The 22,125-nt window shown below is 34.0% G+C and overlaps 2 protein-coding genes across 2 annotated transcripts in view; both read left to right on the top strand.

Annotated features, from left to right (window-relative positions):
• The first annotated feature begins 299 nt into the window (after positions 1-299).
• LOC144344951 (cytochrome c oxidase subunit 7C, mitochondrial-like) lies at positions 300-4,547 on the top strand. The gene is made up of 3 exons (XM_078006699.2): positions 300-456; positions 1,458-1,583; positions 4,318-4,547. Exons 1-2 carry the CDS (start codon positions 367-369, stop codon positions 1,572-1,574), a joined length of 207 nt encoding a protein of 68 aa, XP_077862825.1. The 5' UTR covers positions 300-366; the 3' UTR covers positions 1,575-1,583; positions 4,318-4,547.
• Positions 4,548-10,968: 6,421 nt separating this feature from the next.
• Positions 10,969-22,125, top strand: part of LOC100375260 (copine-3-like) — a 28,169-nt gene continuing 17,012 nt past the window's right edge. Inside the window, exons 1-9 of the mRNA XM_085500513.1 lie at positions 10,969-11,112; positions 14,891-15,045; positions 18,321-18,500; positions 18,844-18,918; positions 19,050-19,124; positions 19,294-19,380; positions 19,951-20,040; positions 20,431-20,532; positions 21,285-21,371. Of these exons, the coding sequence (XP_085356639.1) occupies positions 14,902-15,045; positions 18,321-18,500; positions 18,844-18,918; positions 19,050-19,124; positions 19,294-19,380; positions 19,951-20,040; positions 20,431-20,532; positions 21,285-21,371 (840 nt within the window). The 5' untranslated portion in view covers positions 10,969-11,112; positions 14,891-14,901. The remainder of the gene's footprint in view (positions 11,113-14,890; positions 15,046-18,320; positions 18,501-18,843; positions 18,919-19,049; positions 19,125-19,293; positions 19,381-19,950; positions 20,041-20,430; positions 20,533-21,284; positions 21,372-22,125) is intronic.

Below are 22,125 nucleotides of genomic sequence, written 5' to 3'. Positions count from 1 at the left end.
ATATGTTTCATGAATGTTATTTTGTTTTGTTTTGTTATTATTGGACATTACTCAAGGTTTTTTTGGCACTGAGCACGTTTCAAATAAAAATCTAACCATCTATCTATCTATGTTTTTTGCAGCGATTGAGAGTTGCGAGAGATTATTGAAAAGTCAACACCGTAGAGTTAGAAACTATAATGATATAATTTGATATTTATTTATCTGTCGATATTGTGGGTCACTGTCACAATCCGGGTAGTCTGCGGCGAGAACAAGGCACTAAGAATTACGTGACGAGTTTGTCCACCAAACAAAGCGCCACCTACCGACAACATACTACAGTTAAACATCCGGGTCGTTGCGACAGTCACAGCAGAGTTCAAGATGGCGCTCGGTCGTATGATTATTGCACGTCGCCGGTTTTCGACTTCTCTTATTCGTTTAGGGGAACATTATCCCGAGGGCCCTGGAAGTGTAAGTATAATTGAATTGCTACAGAATTTTGATGTCACGCAGATGTTTTTAGTTTCAGTCGTACCACTGCTATAACGTTTTTTTCAAGGCTGCACTTTTTCGTGTGACCTCGTTAAAATTTCACCACGGGCACCGGTCATGTTGAACACACACATGTTGTATAATGGTCCTGGTTTTCATTCTTAAATAAGAAATATCGGCTTTCAAAACTATGTGGTTTATATGTGGTGTATTTGTCAATGTTTGGCTCAAATCTGAAAGCTAGAACATTATGAACGTCGCGATGACTGTTTGTACATTGTAATTTAGAAGAACACAACGTTTGTGACGATTATTTTGTCACGTAATTAATGACACCTATTTTACAGATCCGTGAGTGATTCAACATGACATTGGTAATCTTATCGTAGACCAGGGTTCGACTGATCCACATGAATGGCCAAATTAATTCAATTTACTCGCATGCCCGGTACTCTTAAATCATCAAAACAACATGTTAGCACGTACATAATTGAAATTAGGTTGTCACTTGGGTTTCAGAGTGTTTTTATTTTTTTTCCTCAAAATTAACACGCTAACAATGTGCTACTATTAAACGACGATACATGTACCCACAGGCGCTTGAATAAAAAAAGGCCTAAATTAGGGTCAGCATAGTTAGTCAGTCGCCGGTATATTCGCCTATCTATTCATATGACATCGAAATTGTCCGAAAATAACACGATTTTCGAAATTATATTTTGATCCGCTTCACACAACTCAAGCATGATTTTTGGTAAAAACTATTAATCGACAAGCGAAACACTAGCGAGAACATGTGGGTTCTTGTGTGCACACTGTAGTAGCTTAAATACTGCAAAATTCAATCTCACGAGTGGCATAATTTTGTCAACAGATTTATTCACTCTTGTTTTGTTGTCCAAAGCTTTAAATTTTTTTTCTTATAGTTAAGTAGTTAGCATGAAAATGCACTCACTTTTAGATTATTAATTTTCTTTCAGAACCTGCCATTTAAGATACAGAATAAATGGAGACTGCTTGCTACCATGACATTATTCTTTGGTTCAGGACTTACTGCACCATTTCTTCTTGTCCGGCATCAGTTAAAAAAGAAATAAATTTGAATGGTAAGTCACACCTTAGTTATTCTAGGTTACTGGTCTCCAGTGTTCTCCCCAGACTCTAAGCCAAGCATCGCGGCTAATTTACATAACAATACATCTTATTTGCATAATTTTGTTTGCATAATAATTAGTTTCCCCAACAAACATTATAACTGAAATAAAGAAGAGATACATATCTCATATATTTTTTATCATTTACATTCATTGTGTTTTATGTGTGCATCAAGTCAAATACAGTTTGAAATAGAACAGGAAAGAAATGGAAATACTTGTTAAATTGTTTGTTAAATTTGTAAAATCTGTATGAAGAAATTAATAAATCAATAATGACATTTTTTTTCTATAACAGCATTTCAAAACTAAAGTCAGCGGTTTTTCATTGATCTATCTATTATTTGTGTAACGCTACGATCACCGTAACATTGTCAGCTGACGGCATTGCACAGTCACTTGGGGGCTGAAAATCAATAAATACTAATTTTCAAAAAAAAATCATCCGCTATACGTGTATAAATAAACAAGTTGTGAAACACGGCACCTAGTAAATCGACACCTTGTCGTTTTCAAATGTCGATTTCTTACCTTAAAATGCGAAACAAAAAGTGCAGAGGGGGTCAGGTGTTATGTTAATAACCATTGTTCATAATCACTAACTTGGTTTTATTCAAAACTGCACAAATCGCGAGTTTTCTGGTGATATCCGACAATTTCATGATCGAAAATGGCCAGCAGCCAGAATCAAGGGGGATTCGCACAGAGTTCTGGGTAAATCAAGTGCGCATACTCATTTTCAGCCAATCAGGCGTGCCGTAACAGCGAGTATTTCCTTGATTCTGGCTGCTGGCCATTTTCGCTCATGAAATCGTCGGATATCATCAGAAAACGCGGGATTTGTGCAGTTTTGAATAAATCCAAGTTAGCGATTATGAGCAATGGTTATTAACGTAACACCTGATCCCCTCTAAAAATTTTGTTTCGCATTTTAAGGTAAGAAAATCGACATTTGAAACCGACAGGGTGTCGATTTACTGGGTGCCGTGTTTCACAACTTGTTTATTTATATACGTATAGCGGATGATTTTTATTGAAAATTAGTATTTATTGATTTTCAGCCCCCAAGTGACTGTGCGGCATTGTGTTGAACGGGTATTCACCGCTGCTGTTGCGATCATCGGTCCCTGACTTTTTTGTTTAAAAATACACAAACTTAGAATGTTTGCTTAATTAAAACGATTCATTGATGATTAACTTACAAATTACATCAAAATCGCCAACGAAATGTTGTTTTTAAATATCGCGGAAAAACATGCACTCTGCGCCGCCATCTTTGCTACCTCAATCAAAATCTCCGTTGTAACCCAGCATGCATCGGTTGTGATGTCACTACATGCGTTACGTCGCCTTAGGGTGGCGTTCCCCGGTAATGACGCACTATGAATGAGGTATTTCTAGAGGTCAGGGTTCGTTTTTTCTTCGTCCGTCTCGTCTGCAGTTGAATAATTTTTACTTCGATTTATTTAGTTTTTTTTCCGATGCGACTTAATTTCACTTGTTTTTTTAATTCTTGGTAATTAGTGTCACTGGCGATGAAGTAGTAAAAACGCAATTAATCGCAGTGCAGCAACTCGGCATAAACCATCCCGACGCAATGGGCAAATTATTACTACCCTAGTATTTTGGGTTTGCCAGCTCCGCACCCTTGATAGACTTGGTAACTTCTTGTAGACTTCCGTTTTTATCACTGTTTTTGTAAGGCTAACTATGCACAAAGGCGGGATTACCTTTCGATCAATACATGTTATTGTTTTAAAGATGTGCTAGACGAGGCTGACACTTGTAAACAATACAACGTGAATAAGCATCGCGGGCAGGATTTCAAGGATCGCGGGCGAAACAAAAGCGACGCGGCTGTTTGTCTAAGCGACGTGGGCCCGCAGTGCTTGAAAGGCCTGGGGAGAACACTGGTCTCTATGTGTTTTTGCTGGCAAACTGCGCTGGTAAAGGACTGAAAATTAGTCGATCATTTGAAGTCTAAAAACCAACTTGTATTTGCAACGAAAATGTTAAACTTACCTAATATTTCTTATTGTTCAAACAGTCGACTGACCTTTATTCAGTATTTACTAAGAAAGTACTTTATCTTTGTTCCAAACAGTAACTGTTTACTGGTACAACTTTTCCCTCTCACTTTTGAAGAGCAGCAGCCTGTATTTGAACTAACAATTTCCAGATCAACAAGTTATGTTGATGCATGGTCACTCTGTTGATTGAGCCAAGCAGGTGGTTGAATGCAACATGTAGTGTACCATGACATGTACAAGATGTGTGATTCTACAGGTCATTTTATCTCAATATAAAAAGAGTTACGAAAGGTTGTACGCAATAACAACTCACAATCGGCAATGAACTGCAATAAAAACACCTTAAACTTGCCAGATTTGCAGTATTACCTAATTACGGCAACAGTACTAAACAGTGTTTTGGGTCTTATTTTCTAGTAAATGACCAATCCTCGTATGTTTACATAAACCTTAACCCCCACACCCCCAAACATGTCATTGGTACTACCATTAGCGTAATATCAGAAAATACATCGCCATTATCTACTCTTCCATTAATCGATTCGTGCTCTGATTCCAAATACTTGAAGTTGATTGGCAGCTAAGAAATTGAGTAAGGCAACTGGCACACAATGCTTGCTCCACTGTGTTTTACAATCTTGTTTTATCATTTTCAGATGCTGTTTTACTTTGATGTGTTTTTATTATTGGTGTACATTATCTATCCATACTACCGGGTCAACTTTAGTATTCCTAAGGATTTGTCACTATTGTTGATCAAGAACTACAACAAGATGGCATTCAAGATCACTGCCAAGTGACCAAGACATTATTCCAATGATATAATTAGTACTAAATGTCAAGTGTTGATTTATTTCCTAATTGTATTAAAATGTTTGTTTAAAAACCCCTCTGAACACATTTCATTAATTGTTCTAAATATTTGTATGTTAACTCTCTTAGATAATCTATCAATATCCAATGCTCACACTGCATATATTTGTCTATCTATATTACACCATTTTTGGTCATGTGACCCAATATTCTAAGTCGTATGTCTTGAGTTGACGAGGAGATAGCCTTCTTCCCAATATGAAACCAGAACATCAAGCACAGCAGGTGGAGCCTCAAATTTTTTGAGCGACTGGCGCCCTTGAGCAATTTACTCAACAGTCTATATTTTGTAAACCCACACTTGCTTGTGGTGTTTCAAATACAAATTGGCCTTGTAAGCAGACGAAGACCATGTATTTACAGTATTGCTGTATTGACAATTTTTGAACAGCAAGATGGATTGCCTGCAGGGGTTGCCATATTCAGATGCTGTGTCCCGTTGATATAATGTAAAAAAAAAATTAAGTAGCCTGTCAACTTTCTCTCAGATGTTGCATGTTGAAACTCTAAGTGTGCATCCTGTTCTGAAGCAAAGTATCACAAAATAATTTTAGGGACTGATATGAATTTCTCAACAAATTTGAAAATGTATAACAGATATCAAACTTGTTAAACAATTTTGTATGTTCAGAGCTTTTGGCACAGAAATTACAAAAATGATTACTAGAGTTCAATGTCCCACATTGGAGATCCTCAATTTTATGTATAATGCACCTATTTTGTATAATTTATTATAATTCTTGCAGCAAATTTGGACAAGTTTATGTCAACTTGGTGTGGAACTAATTCCGTGCTCTGCCAAATCGAGAATGGGAAATTTAGAAACTGCAAAGTCTGTATATGCAACTTGACACCAAAATGCTGGAGAATATTTGAAATTACCAGTATATAAAGGAATTGTTAGTTTTACCATATTTCAAACAGCTATTAAAAAGTTTTGCTAACTTATCAGTTGAGCCAAGTTTTGGTATTTTTGAAGATTTCAAATTGAGTGCATTGACCAATCGGATGAATCTGCCATTGGATTTCAATGGGTAGTTATCACATGGAACAGGCATAATACATAGGATATCGATGAGCAGTATCACATGGGATAAATGCAGGATATCTTGTGAGGGACCCTTATAAGATTTATTTAATATTATCAAAGCTTAATGAATTTTGAGTATTGTAGGGTCTCGAATTTGATATCCTGTTTTACAAATGTATCTATTTTGCAGCTTCTCAAGTCTCAAAAACTAAAGTGTTAATTTTAATCAGGGATGCATTCGTAACATGAGTGCTAAGGTAATTTGAGAGTCAATTTAAACTTGTCTTGTCACTATTAGTGTAAAATGGCCACTGGACACAGGTTGAGAAATTGTAGTTGGCAGGTGAGGAAGCAAAGCGGTCTTGTGAGGGAGCATTAACTTTGAATGTTTTAGAGCCCTAACCTTATTACCAAAAGATAAAACACCTGGTAATGATGGCTTATCAGCTGAATTTTATCTAACATTTTGGAACATTATTAGTTCACATTTACTCAATAGCTTAAATTACTCTCGTAGAAAGGGACAATTAACAGAGTCGCAAAGACAAGGGGTCATAATCCTGATTGCTAAAAACGGCAAAGATAAAACATTCCTTGAAAACTATAGACCAATCTCCCTCATTAATACAGATGTCAAGATAGCCTCTAAAGCAATTGCAAAACGCATTTATGCCATCCTGCCAACTATCATTCACCCAGACCAATGTGCGTTTGTGAAGGACAGACTTATTAGAGGTGATGCAATTCGCACAGTTGTTGATGTAATGTGGCTAACTAGACATTAAAATACGCATGGCGTGTTAATATCACTGGACTTCAAAAAAGCTTTTGATTCTGTTGGTCACATTGGAGGTATTTAATTTTGGTAACTCCTTTATAAATTGGGTAAAAACGTTTTACAGTAGCATCTCTTTCTGCGTTATAAATCATGGAATGTCAACTGGTTATTTTCCCATTGCAAAAGGGAGACCTCTTATCCCCTTATCTGTTCATTAGTTCATAGCAGTAGTGGCATTACTTGCCTTAGTATTCGAAATAATCCAACTTTAAAAAAAATTGTTAGTAATGTATGCAGACGACTTAACTTGTACAATCAAGCCCACCTCAATGATACCGCTCTTCAATACAGTTAACAAATTTGGATAAAACTGAGGCACTTTTGTTGGGGTATGGTCACTGCCCAAAGGAGAAAATAAATACAAACACACCTTCTGCAAAACCATAGTTTTCAGTGGAAATCCAAGGCCCATAAAAAAACCTCCCACATTTCTTAAACTATTCGCGCTCATTGGCCGAGTAACGACAAATTGCCATACAGCCAAACTGTTATGGTCACTTCGAACGACATTGCTTCGATCAATTAACATTAAATTGACGATACGAAACCGCTTCTTCGCCAAATAGCGTAACATATAAAAAAGTGTATTGACGTGGATTGCTTAAAATACCTATGTGTTTTCTCCAATTGTACAAAGACGTACTTCCTCGTATGATTTCGTCCACCGTTTATTGCATCAAGCCCGAATATGTTGTAGTTCCCATACCATATTGTCGTGATTATTAGTTTAGTTTGATTAAAAACTTATATTTTGTATGTCTTGGATCATTCCCTCTTATATTTGCCGTGTATGTGTCTGAATGGAATGCGGCAGGATAGACTTTCTTCTATGATTATAAATTAGAAGTTAGAGCGAAGAAATGTTTAAGTACAATTGACTGGTCGTGTAGTATATCGCAAACTAAAAACAGGATTTGCGGATCATGGTGGCCAATCAATTCGAATGTATGATAAATGTGCGTATGTTTTCAAAAATGATATGAATTGTATAATTTACTTCCAATTTATCCATCTTTTGTCAGCACGTCTTACTTATACCTTTGCCCGTAATGTGAATGGAGGGAACGGTGCAAGGGAGAGTGGTCTGTCTCGACGTCCTGATCGTTTTATTTCCATGTGAACTGCATTCATATTTTTGATGTCTGTGTGTCTACCGACGTCATTTCTCGGACATTCCTGGCTGGTAAATGGTATACGACACAATCTTGACGTTCTAAGTATGTGCTTGGTTTTTTGTTTATCTTTTCAGGAGTGTTTCCCTCGAAATTTACCATCTTTCGTTGAGTGTCCCTAAAAGTCGGACATGTTGTCATAAACCACATGACAATATTAATTGGGTTATGTAAAATCATGGTACCATGGAATAGCATTATTTTGTGTTTTACACCGATATTTTTTGATAAACTGACACTAATACTTTTCAAAATAACTATTTTTGAACAATTCCATAGTCTAGGAACACAATGTTTTTAAAAAAATGCATTTTTGACTTTTCAATATATGTATTTCTTTCATAGGAACCTATGGTAAAAGCACTATAATACTGACAACATGGCCACCATCTACTAAAATACAACCATCATTTTCTCTAAAATTATGCTGGTGACCGCCAACTTCTTAAGTCAATATCATTGTATTGCCCAGGAGTACAATTTATTGTAAAATAAATAAATTCTGAGTTTTTGCATTTATGAGTAAGCTTCTTTGAGTAATTTCTGAATCATTTATCTGTGAAGCATTGTAATTGAAACGTGCAATATTTGTTATTCGCTTTTTTCATTTCGTTTTATACAAGTTAAATAATATGTTTCAAAATACGGATTCTGAAGTGAGGCGACGATATGAGTGCGAACGTGGTAGAAACCACCACATTGTGTTCTTTTGTTTCAATTTTTATATTCATCCAATCAGAGGCTTTCCCGATAATTTTCTACAAATCTTGTCGATATATATCAAAAGCAAACTTCAAGTTCTGTGTCATTCTCACAATTTGTGTTATATCGCGTTGTAAGTTTCCAGTTTGCCAGTGGGCTTTCTGTTAACAATAAATCTTGAGTTTATTACAAGTCATTCTACTATGATGATTGTTCTGATAGTTTAACAGATAATTTTGCATACTAATTTTAGTTATTTTCCATAATCGCAAACTATCGCCCCCCACAAAGCTTCTTCAGCTTGCTATACCATGTCAGTTTTCACAGAATGTACTATGTTTGTAGATGCTGAACAACATACAGCAATCTATGAAGTGATTCTAAGAACAACATTCTATCATAGGGTGGTCACAACTAACTCTGTTTACACAACAATTAATATAATTTATTGGAAGTTATATCCTGCGACAGGTTATTTAAAAGTCTAAAGAAAATCATGAAACTTAGTTATAAGAATTTTGACTACCTTTCTATTTTAAATGCACACGATATAGATGGGTTAACACTATGACAAATCAAAATTCATTATTTCCTAGTAACCCATCTATCATTCCTCTGTCTTATCTACATGATGGTATCCTTCGTCGAAACATGTTTTAATGGGTAGGCGTCGTATTGAGAGTAAATTATCCAAGGTAAATCAAATATATTGGAATATGACTGCAAGTGTCAGAAAGAGTCGGGAACAGCAGAAGAAAGAAATGCAAATATACGAGTTTCAAGCAATTTAAATACTTTGTTCCAAACAAAGACAATATAGCATTCATCATTGGTTCCGGCTTAACATCTTCGTTCCAATGGTTATATTTCATTTGATTTATTGTTCACATTTTATATCCAAGTTCTATTGGTCTCTTACAGGTCACATGAATATTATTGTGATTTTATAAGAAAATTGTTTTTTTTTTTAATTTGAAGTCATACCATTATGCTCATTCCAGTGCAAGTGTTCATGGTAGAAATCTATTGTACGGAGCGCTTTATTTACTTTATTCCATGTACTACCCAGTACAATCGAATTACTATCATTTTCTATTACTGTTGAAGTTATCAGTGTAAATCTTTGATAATGAAATGAAGAACCAACGGCAGGCAAAGAAAATAAGATGCTCTCGGTGACTAAGCAAAAAAGAACGACACCCTTGTACTGTTGGAATTGCGGTACCATTCCTATAACAACCGCTCAAGTCCGATCACGGTCACACCAAGCCTGAAAAACCATTTAAATCGATTAGCACATTTCCTCTGATTTGTCAATGCTATTTCTATCTATAAATTAAATGTGGCTTCAAGTTCAATACTAAACTACCAGCATACATATAGCGTCGTCATTCTTCAAGTTGCATTGGGTCAAAGAAGGTGCAGTAGTATAACTAATAATAACTTTATTACTCAACAATTATCATCTGTGGGTAATGCATGGTAAGAAAACACTACAATAAAACGAAAATTACAATAATAATACTATAAAGAAAAGATTAACAAAAAAAACGTTACTTTTTGTATCAATATTGTTTGTTTAATGTATTTAACTAGAGGAAAACTGTTGTTGCATATGTTTATAAAATTGTTTATTCTATCATGTTTATTTATTACATGTATGTTACATTCTATAAACAGCAATTTTCGTTCTTATTTATAGCGCTCACATTCTAAAATATCGTGGATTTCATTTTCCACTGTTTTATCATTACATTTTGTACATATTCTATCTTTTTCTTCCACTTTTGGCTTCCTTCTTCGTTCTAATTCAATTTCTAGATTATGGTCACTTATTCTGAATTTTGTTAATATTCTTCTCATGCTGAAGTCCTTTATTTCCTCTAGGTATTTTTCAGTTTTAAATATTGTTTTGAATAAACTGTAAGTTCGTAATTTATTTCCCTTGCTTTGATTGTTACTACAACTAACTATTTGACTTTTTCAGGTCTGTTTATATTCATTTTACTTTCGATATTTTTTGAGAACTGATTGATGTTTTTTTTTTATCTCGTTCACCTTTAGTGTCATTAAATTGGTTATCCCCCAAGATATGTTCAATCTTCTTTTTCCAGTTTGTATTGTTTGTAATGTTTTCTTTTAATGCAGTAAATGATTCACTGGCAGTGTGTTTAGTCTATACCAGTATTTGATGTGAGCTTTTTCTGCTTTGATCCTATTTGGGAGTCTACCAATTTCACCCTGAATACCCCTGATTGGAGCTAAAGTAATTACAAATTTGCTCTTAGCTGTTATTGTCCTTTTTTATTTCATGGGCCCAGATTTCTGATCCCTACATTAATATTGTAGATATTAACTGATCAAATATTTTTAGACTCAGTAATACTGAAATATTTGTCTGACTTAGGATTGTTTGTCGTATAGTAAATAGTGCTTTCATTGCTTTGTTTTTGAGCATTACACGGTTTAGTTTAAATTTGCCATTTGGAGTAAATACTGTTCCTAGGTAGCAACATTCTCTAACTGCTGTAACTTCTTGATTGTCAAATTTTTGTTTTACATTTTTTATCAATCTGTTACTTGTGTTAAAAACCATTGCATTTGTCTTTTTTATATTTACACAGTAGTGGCGCCACAAGAGGGCGTGGTAAACAACGATGAACCACCGTTGACCCATTCCCTGAGCCCACCAGGACCGCACCCCAGTACCGCGTACAACAGATACGTGCCCAGTTATACGTATCTTCAACTGAGAGAAGCTATATCAAACACACACACGGAAGTAAACAAGTTGCATGGGCGTGGCGGTGACTAGTTTATTGGCGGACGATTTAGGGTGAGTGTGTTACGATTGCATGATACAAATCTGAGACAAAAACCTGATAGTTATCGTTCAGACTATGTATATGAAAATTGCATACTGTTTTGGTAAACTGTGTCATCCAGAAATGGGATAGGTCTTTTACATTCCACGTTTGTTTGACCATGAATGTTTAGGCATCCATGGTTTGACCATGGGGCGGTGGGGCTAGAAAGGGACCAACAATGATAGTGCCTGACGTATCGGGCAGATTACACGACGCGCTACTACGAGCATGGAGCTACCTCCAATGCTACGAAGAAGTGTCTTTGGTTACATGGGTTATTTTGTACTTACCGAACGCAATTTTGTCGTGCTTTATTTTTTTTTTAATTTTAACTGTAGTTGATTGTTACACAACAGGTGTGCACCGCACCTCGTACGAGATCGTTGTGACTGGTACGAAACATCACAGACTCAGGGGGTCATCAAACTTTGGTTCGTAACCAATGGTTTTATCGTGGACATACTTCCATTGATTTACACTTCCATTGATTTTTTTATCTGTTACTTGTGCTGAATTTGTACCCCCTCCTGTAAATGTGTTTTACAATCGTTTGAGAGTGCAGTTGGATATCAGCACTGTTAAATGAACTGATTTTTGGTACTCAATTTCAAATGTTACATAATTGTATATTTTGGTAATTATTTATCAAACATAACCCTTGGAAGGAATGAAAAGGGAGATGAATAAATGAGTACACAAAATATATTTAAAAAAATAAAACAGTTGAAGGTGCTTGTTGCTGTATATGTTGAATTAATATCAACATTGATGCTATTATACTATTCAATTCAACTTTAAAACCATCTCGTTATGGAGCTGAATTCTCAGAAATAATAGATTTGTTTTAACTAAATGGGATAAAATACCAACTGGCAAATTGCATCTAAAGTTTTGTAAACCATAGACCTTAGATCTATGTGTAAACATACACTTGAATAGATAACTGCCAATACAATTATGGGACAATTTTCTTTGCTGATTAAAATTCAAGCATTTGTTTTTTAACACTGGCAAAGATTCAATAGATCTCCTGGAAAACAGTCTGACAAAATTAGCATATTATGAATAAACTAATCCACCATAGTATTACACTTGCAATCTCTTGAAAGAAAATAGTTTGCCATAAATAATTCCGCCAAAAGTCAACACTAAAAATGTATGAAAAGCAATTACAAACAATTTGAAACAAAAATACATAGAAGTTTGGCGAAATCAAATTACAAAGAAAGAAAGTAAACTGGGGACATTTGCCAAGTTTAAACAAGAATACCGCTATCAAACATTTTTATCAATTAAAAATTTTAAACATTAAACGCCAAATTGGCCAAATTCATGACAAGGATCCATGATTTACATATTAAATCAGGCAGATACATGACCTAAATCAACAATACTAGACTACGAGTACAGTCCAATAAATTGAGGATGAAAGACATTTTTTCATGGTGTGATACAATTTATGACAAGATGTGGCAAAGAAAATAACATTACCACTGACAATAGTAAATGATACAGTCAAGTTCATATATTTATTAGCATTATTTACAATAACACTCAAATATTAATGATTAATACAACTTCATTTATTGTGCCCAGGCTCTTAGTGCTGGTAGGGATACAGTGGTTTTCAGCATAAGTCAATCAATCTGTCTGTCTCTCCATACATTAAGTCTTTTTGAAGACACTGATCAACATATTTAATGACCATATGAATGAATGAATGAACTTATTGTTCCCGTGTAAAAAAGAGTAGGTTACATAGGGTGTTTGCAACAATAAAGAGTTTTTGTTAACAAGACAATATTTTGAAAATAACTAGAATGAATGTACTTAAGATTCACAAATAAATAAATATGTATAAAAATAAATACACAAATAAATTATTAAAGAAATCTAATCTCTAATTTTGGTCGCAGCTAAAATAAAGTTTGATATCTCTTGTTAATTTATCTTGATGTGAAAGTAAATATGTGAAACAAGAAATGTTATTGTCAGCCGGGACTTTAATTTTATGTAACAGTTGAGATCTCTGCTGTTCATATTTTTGACAATCTAAAAGGAAATGGATCTCATCTTCAATGCAATTATTACAAAATTGACAAAGTCTGTTATTTATTGGTACTTTAGGGATAGAATGTCTGCCTTTTTCAATAGCTAAACTATGATCGCTAACCCTGAATTTAGTGAACATTTTCCTATTTTCACCATTTAAATTAATTAAATATAAGGCTCTAAATTGTACTTTGTTTTAAATTTTGAATATGTTCTGAGTTTAGAATTTTCATTTGATATAGCAGTTCTCCACTTGTTCACATACCTGCTTTGTAAATTTGATCGTAAAATTTTACAAATTGTTGCTGTTTGTGTTTTGAGGATTTTTCTTTTCAGAAGAAAATCTAATGATGCTTCTTGTAATATGGTTTTAAGATTAATGAACCAACTATTTGATATAGATGACTTTTTCTATTCATAGAATGCTTGTTTATAGTTAGATTATCATCTGGTAATTCTACGATATGCAGCCAATATTTTATTATTTGTTTTTTGATGTCAATTAAAAGAGGATATTGCCCCAATTCTGCTCTTGCTGCTAGATTACATGAGGTCCTGTTAATCTGCAAGATTTGCTTACAAAACTTCAAATGAATTTTTTCTATCGTGTTTTTTTCCTATTTGTTGTTGTTGATGAAACTTTGTCCCCATACCTCTGATCCATATAGAAGGATGGGTTTTATAAAAATGTTAAATAAATGTAAAGAAAGTTTAATATTTTTATTATCCCATAGTATTTTGTTCATAGCAAAAAGTGCTTTTCCAGCTTTCTCTGCTATATTGGCTGTTGTCTCATTGAAATTACCATTTGAACTGAAAATAATCCCTAAATAAATATACTGCTGATCACGTTTAATGCATTAGTTGCCAATAGTAAAAAAAGTATCTTTTTGCAGTGGTGATTTATTGAAAATAACTATTTCAGTTTTAGATATGTTTATTTTAAGTTGCCAATTTGAGCAATATTGTTCAAGTTCATTCAAAGCTTGTTGAAGTCCATCTGATGTAGTGGAAATGAGAGCCGTGTCATCTGCATATATTAATGAGTTTACTGGTGTATTATTCAATGTTGGTGGTTCTGTGTTTGTTTTGTCAAGGCGGTCTTTTAAATCTTTAATGAAAATATTAAATAATGTTGGACTAATCACACAGCCTTGTTTTATGGCATGTGACGTCAATAACAATTGCAAATTCTGAAATAACTATAAGCCGACTATACCCACATTTATTACTATGTACACTCCTCCCTTTCATCAACAGAAATTGCTTGAACCAATCACAATATGAAGATGGGAGATCTGCCATCTCAGATGGCTTTCTTGTTTAACTTTTATTTATCTATATTTTGATACTTATTAGTTTTCAAATTATTTTTATTTCTTTATTTGCTAGTCACTGATAGATTTGTATTTCTAAAGATGCAATAAAGATTATTATTATACATTTGACACCGTAATGCCATAAATTTTGCGGTATTTCACAGGGTAATTTCATCCTACCATATTAGCAAATGCGAATTCCACTCTGACAGAACGCTGTCACATTGACCTCCACTGCATGTTGGTCGATACTCCCGCTGTACTGTCTTTGTGCATACTTTACAGTATCCTCGTAATAACCTCATATCATTATTATTATTACCATATCAATTATAATTATTATTATTATAAATATATCACTAAATCTTCATTGCAGTAATTTCAATAATGGCAAGTGTGGCAGCAGGTAGTGGACCAGTCAGCAAAGTTGAGCTGAGAATATCATGCAGAAAACTTCAAAACAAAGATATTACATCTAAATCAGACCCTTGTGTCTCATTAATGATGGAGTTAGGTGGTACTATGGTAGAGGTAAGTAAGATACTACATCTAAATCTAAATCAGACCCTTATGTCTCATTAATGATGGAGTTAGGTGGTACTATGGTAGAGGTAAGTAAGATACTACATCTAAATCAGACCATTGTGTCTCATTAATGATGGAGTTAGGTGGTACTATGGTAGAGGTAAGTATGATACTCCATCTAAATCAGACCCTTGTGTCTCATATAATGATGGAGTTAGGTGGTACTATGGTAGAGGTATGTAAGATACTACATCTAAATCAGACCCTTGTGTCTCATACAATGATGGAGTTAGGTGGTACAATGGTAGAGGTAAGTGAGATACATCTCAATCAGACCCTTGTGTCTCATTAATGACTGAGTTAGGTGGTACTATGGTAGAGGTAAGTAAGATACTACATCTAAATCAGACTCATGTGTCTCATTAATGATGGAGTTAGGTGGTACTATGGTAGAGGTATGTAAGATACTACATCTAAATCAGACTCATGTGTCTCATTAATGATGGAGTTAGGTGGTACTATGGCAGAGGTAAGTAAGATACATCTCAATCAGACCCTTGTGTCTCATTAATGACTGAGTTAGGTGGTACTATGGTAGAGGTAAGTAAGATACTACATCTAAATCAGACTTGTGTGTCTCATTAATAATGGAGTTAGGTGGTACTATGACAGAGGTAAGTAAGATACTCCATCTAAATCAGACTCTTGTGTCTCATTAATGATGGAGTTAGGTGGTACTATGGTAGAGGTAAATAAGATACTACATCTAAATCAGACTCTTGTGTCTCATTAATGATGGAGTTAAGTGGTACTATGGTAGAGGTAAGTAAGACACTACATCTAAATCAGACTCTTGTGTCTCATTAATGATGGAATAGGTGGTACTATGGTAGAGGTAAGTAAGATACTACATCTAAATCAGACTTGTGTGTCTCATTAATGATGGAGTTAGGTGGTACTATGGTAGAGGTATGTAAGATACTACATCTAAATCAGACTCATGTGTCTCATTAATGATGGAGTTAGGTGGTACTATGGCAGAGGTAAGTAAGATACATCTCAGTCAGACCCTTGTGTCTCATTAATGACTGAGTTAGGTGGTACTATGGTAGAGGTAAGTAAGATACTACATCTAAATCAGACTCTTGTGTCTCATTAATGATGGAGTTAGGTGGTACTATGGTAGAGGTAAATAAGATACATCTAAATCAGACTCTTGTATTTCATTAATGGTGGAGTTAAGTGGTACTATGGTAGAGGTAAGTAAGATACTACATCTAAATCAGACTCTTGTGTCTCATTAATGATGGAATAGGTGGTACTATGGTAGAGGTAAGTAAGATACTACATCTAAATCAGACTCGTGTGTCTCATTAATGATGGAGTTAGGTGGTACTATGGTTGAGGTAAGTAAGATACTACATCTAAATCAGACTTTTGTGTCTCATTAATGATGGAGTTAGGTGGTACAATGGTTGAGGTAAGTAAGATACTACATCTAAATCAGACTCTTGTGTCTCATTAATGATGGAGTTAGGTGGTACAATGGTTGAGGTAAGTAAGATACTTCATCTAAATCAGACCTTTGTGTCTCATTAATGATGGAGTTAGGTGGTACTATGGTTGAGGTAGGTATGATACTACATCTAAATCAGACTCTTGTGTCTCATTAATGATGGAGTTAGGTGGTACTATGGTAGAGGTAAGTAAGATACTACATCTAAATCAGACCCTTGTGTCTCGTATAATGATGGAGTTAGGTGGTACTATAATAGAGCACAGTCTCTCTATCCCCGATCTGGAAACGACTAGCGTTCTTTTGTCTCGACCCGCGGTGCGGGTAAACAAACCGTTCACACCCGGGCCGAGGGGATCAGGAAGTCAGACAGATTACAATACTGTCAAAATATTCTATAAAATCGGAAAATTTACCGTCATGCAAAGCGATACCTCATTGTATGACTTCACTTTGACTTCAAATTCGGGCAACCACAACGTAAACAAACATGTAAACAAAATTATCACTATGAAATTTGAGTTTTTTTAACTGTGATGCGCATCAAAACCAGCCTACCAGCTCATAAACATCCAGTTCCTACAATGTAAAGATTAATATCGGGAATTATATTCATCTTCTAGTTTTAATAGGGAAAAAACTTCACGTGCCAACATGCTGACATCGCTAAACAAATCTTGTCAAAATGGCGTCGTTCATGTTAACGTGATCGATCGAAAAACCTGTGATATTTCTGATTCTTGGGGGTTCATAACAGTTCAAGTCAACTATACAACAACTAATGACTTTATTCTATGCAAAAGTATATAACAATGCTTCAATGCTTGTATATAAATGATTTTTTTAGCACAGAATTGAGTACATTGTCATTTCAAAACGTCGCAATTTGCATTTATGATCTAAAAAGCATCCATAAAAGTCGCTCAATTTAACATTAATAAAATGCGGTGTGACAAATAACAAACCAGCCCACCAATTTTTAATGATATGTTTCGATCATAAAATGTCAAAATCGAAGACAAATATTGGTTTCGCGCCGAGAAGTATGGTAAATAAAATAGAGTTCATTTCAATCACCCCAAAATCAAAAACGACAAAAATCTGGGTAAAAGTATGAAAATTTGTTGCGAAAATGTGTCGCTGCTGGTAAAATAGATGAATTGGCCGGCTAAAATATAACCGTATACAGACATCCTGATTATAAAATTATGTAAAAAAGCACGAATTCTGGAATAAACAACTAAGTTGTAAAAAGATACATAACACTGACGATGTCAAAAATAGTGGCCGGCTGCGTACTGATCACGTGACAATGCTTTGCCCAACCCCGCAATGCGCCTTTGCCAGGGAAGGAGGCCAATTCACATCTAATACAATGACCGTTTCCAGACCAGAGATAGAGGGACTGTGGGTAGAGGTATGGAAGATACTACATCTATAAAATCAGACCCTTGTGTCTCATTAATGATGGAGTTAGGTGGTACTATGGTTGAGGTAAGTAAGATACTACATCTAAAAAAGACTCTTGTGTCTCATTAATGATGGAGTTAGGTGGTACTTTGGTAGAGGCAGATGGTAGATTTAGTATTAACAATATTGCCTATACTGTATTTCTGCTGACTCAATCAATGTTGACCAACACCCACAAATCCTCATGGTAGCCAAGCAACAAGGAAACTCAAAACTCATCTGCTATTAGGACATTATTTTTTCAAGGTGTTCCAGAAAACCATAGTAACATGAAAATGATAATGTTATCTTTCAGATTGGCAGAACTGATCAAATCAAGAACAGTCTTGATCCAGACTTTTCTAAACCCCTGGTAGTAGATTATATGTTTGAAGAAGTTCAGAAATTGGTGTTTAATGTGTATGATATTGATAATGAAACTGAGAAGCTTTCTGATGATGACTTCCTGGGACAGCTTGAATGTACATTGGGACAGGTATATTTACTACAAGTAACATAGTACACATATACGGTTGTTGTAACAACACTGAAATGGTTGCTTCAATCTGATTATAAGCCGATGTAGGTACATGTATAACATGCAGACAATTTTATAGCCAATTTTTTTTTAATTTCCTTATTTTTTATTGTTTTTTGTTTGTTTATTATCTACATTGTATCTTGTAGTTAAAGTGATTACAATATGACATATATAAAATAATGAAAAACCAACACTGCCATATTGGATTCAGAGTTGATTCTATTGTCAATTAATTTAGCCCTTGTTAATATTTTGTTCAACCAACATGATTAAAATACCTATCTTTTGCATTATGCAGGTGGTGTCAAGTGGTACCTATACAAAACCATTGTGTACTAAGTCTGGGAAGCAAGCTGGACATAGTACTATCACTGTATGTACACACATTAATTCATTAATTGACTTTACTGCATCAATAATTATTATTAATATTAGTATTGTGTTGCATACTGGCACTTTTTTATCTCTCATTCCCTCTGTTTAATGATTTGATTTTTTTTTCAGATTGTTGCAGAAGAGATGTCTGAATCTAAGGAAGTTTTGAATTTGAATTTCAGAGCTCACAAAGTGGATAAGAAAGTAAATATTCAAATATAAACTAAACACTTGTAGATCTGTCATTTCAATAATAATTTGCAATTTGTTTGTTATTTGATTAAAGATATATTCAGTGCATTAACATAACTGTCAATATTCAAGCTATAAGAACTGTTAAATTTTTTAATGATAACTTTTTAAAATTTTCCAGGATATGTTTGGAAAATCAGATCCTTTCTTGGAATTTTTTAAGGCTGGTAAAAACCCAGATGATTGGATCTTGGTTCATAGAACAGAGGTAAGTTATGGTGTACAGTACATGTGTGATATGATATATCATAGTATGACCAGAATTTTACACTTTTGAGACATTTAGTGTGAGATGTGACTGCCATGTTTGAAAAGTGCGTCTTTTTATTTGAGATATACATAGTTTAACATCAAGTTTCAGCTGTCAAAAGTTTCACAAATTTCTCCATATGAGCACATGTGTCTGTGTGTGCTTCTGAATTTACAATGACAGTGTGTTCAGGCAGAAAACTTTGAAATGAACTATGAACTTGTACTACAAGAAATGATAGAATGGAAAGATTCAGCTAGCAGTGAAATTACCAAACTGTCATTGCTTATGAATAATTCAATGCATACCATGTGACATTAAAATAAGCATTCTAATGCATTTATTTGCGAAGAATATGCAATTATTCAGTTATTTGTGGCTCTACCTGTTGTGGTTAATTGTTGTTATGATCGTGCTTTGACCAAGTAAAGTTTATGAAAATACACCAAAGTTACCTTCAAATAATTATTTTTAGCAGTGTAGAAAATAAGACATGTCTTTTCTAATAATGAAATTCCCTTTTTGCAGGTCATCAAAAACAATCAAAGTCCAACATGGAAGCCTTTTGCTATATCTGTGCAGTCTCTTTGCAATGGTAACTATGAAAAACAAATTAAGGTATTCATACTTTTTACTTCCAGATTTTTGAAAGAAACTATATTGTCTATTTATAATAACTATAATGTTTATTATCTACATTATCTATATTATTTAATTATCTATATTGCCTATTATTGCCTATCTATATTATCTATAATAAATGGGTGGAGTTTTCAACCATAAGATAAACCTACTAAGTATCTGATGGTATATTACAACTAAATACCGCTGTTTCAATAACTTTCAAAGAGTATAGGGAGACACTACATATGTACTACATTACAGTACCTGGCAAAAATCAAGATTAATGTTGGATGATGTTATTTGTTTATAAATATATAAAATTACAATAGAACACAAATTGAAAACATGTAGTATTAGATTAACCAATCTAAAGCTGTGTTACAGATTCTGTGTCATGATTGGGATGATGATGGATCCCATGATTTGATTGGTGAGACCATGGCAACAGCACAACAAATGATTGATGGAACCAGCGGTGGTAAAGAGGTAAACTCTCTTAGTTTGAATCAAGAAATAATTACCATTAATTCAGTTTTATACTTATTTTCATACCAAATTTAAGACATATAGTTTACTGTAGAAGAAATGTCATTCTGAGTTATAACAATAATAATAATAAATTTATTGTTTCTTAGAAATGCAATTTTCATTGCTTGATAGTTATAAAATTTCAAAGTAATAAAATATACATATACATAAATACTAATAAAAGTAAATTTCAGACATTGCTATTTCTGATTTCAAATATTTTGTATAAATATTCACCATCATGGTTTATGTCTTCTCTTTAACTCATACCATAAAAACTTGACCTCCTAATTTTGGCTGATTGCAGAATTGTGCTGTTTTTAGTTCTCTAAAGTTGTGGTCACCTCAGATTTGTTAATAAACTAGACCATTGAAATGACAGTACATAATTGCTAGGGACACTGGAAAAATCTTGCACACTATAGACGTACACACAAAAATAACTTACTTTCTTTATGTTTCAACAGCACGGCTTATTACCATGACAAGTGTTTCACTCTTCTTTAGTTTAGTTACATTGACTGCATAATCTGAAATGAGTTATTGTGATTTTATCTTTTAAATTATGTAAGAGATTATTGTGACTCAAAAGTGTACGAGTCTTTAAACTTTATTAAAGTCTACATACCCTTGTTGGATATTGTATTGACAATATATTGTTTTTCCAGTTATTGTTCTTTCTTAAACTATGTTATTTGATACTTTCTCAGGTTGAATGGAAGCTTGTTCATCCCAAAAAAAAGGCAAAGAAGAAGTCCTACGTTCACTCTGGGTTACTCTATCTTACTAATCTGAAGGTACTTTTAAGAATTAGTGAATATGTTGTACTCAATGTGTACATTCATTTCATTTCATATCAAGTGTTTGCTTATATGCACATTGCTTCTCAAAGAATTAATGTGCATGTTTTTTTATCTTAACATAATTTATAAATAGTAGGTTTATAGAGAAGAGTTTTTCTTAACATCCAAATGATACAACAACTATAATTCTGGAGAAGTCAGGAAATCTAAAGTTAGTGCGTGCAGTACATTTTCGCAATAATGATGCATTTCCTTGCGCGAATACTTTATATTGTATTGTTAAAGAGATACTCAGAGATACTCAGGTAAGTTAGGTTAATCTTGTTAAAACATTTCTACAATTCAGTAAATTGGTAAAATTCCTAAATGTATGTTGTGGTTTGGGTAAATTTTACTAAGTTGTAATAATTCTGTTAAGCCAAGTTAGTTATCTCCCCGTCGTTCACATATCATAATCCCTAATGCATTAACAATAGTTTTAGGAGTCACCAAGTTCTTAGTGTTGATAAATCAACAATATGAATAAACTGTCTTTCAAAGCAATGTCAAGTCATTCTGTCTCATACGTTATGATCTTTCAAAGATGTTTCATAAATGTGCTTTTCATATCTTCTTGACTTTTCAATTATTACATCTCAACCTCGTGTGCTCATTCTCATCAACGAACATGTAAACATGATCTACTTTGAACTTGACAATGCCAGCCAATTCTATATCTAATTCATCACTTATTGTATATTTCTTTTTA

This window comes from Saccoglossus kowalevskii, chromosome 6 (genome assembly GCF_978046115.1).
Source record: "Saccoglossus kowalevskii chromosome 6, keSacKowa6.1, whole genome shotgun sequence".
NCBI lineage: Eukaryota > Metazoa > Hemichordata > Enteropneusta > Harrimaniidae > Saccoglossus > Saccoglossus kowalevskii.
The sequence above is the reverse complement of the archived record's forward strand: the minus strand, read 5'-3'. Positions and strand labels throughout refer to the sequence as shown.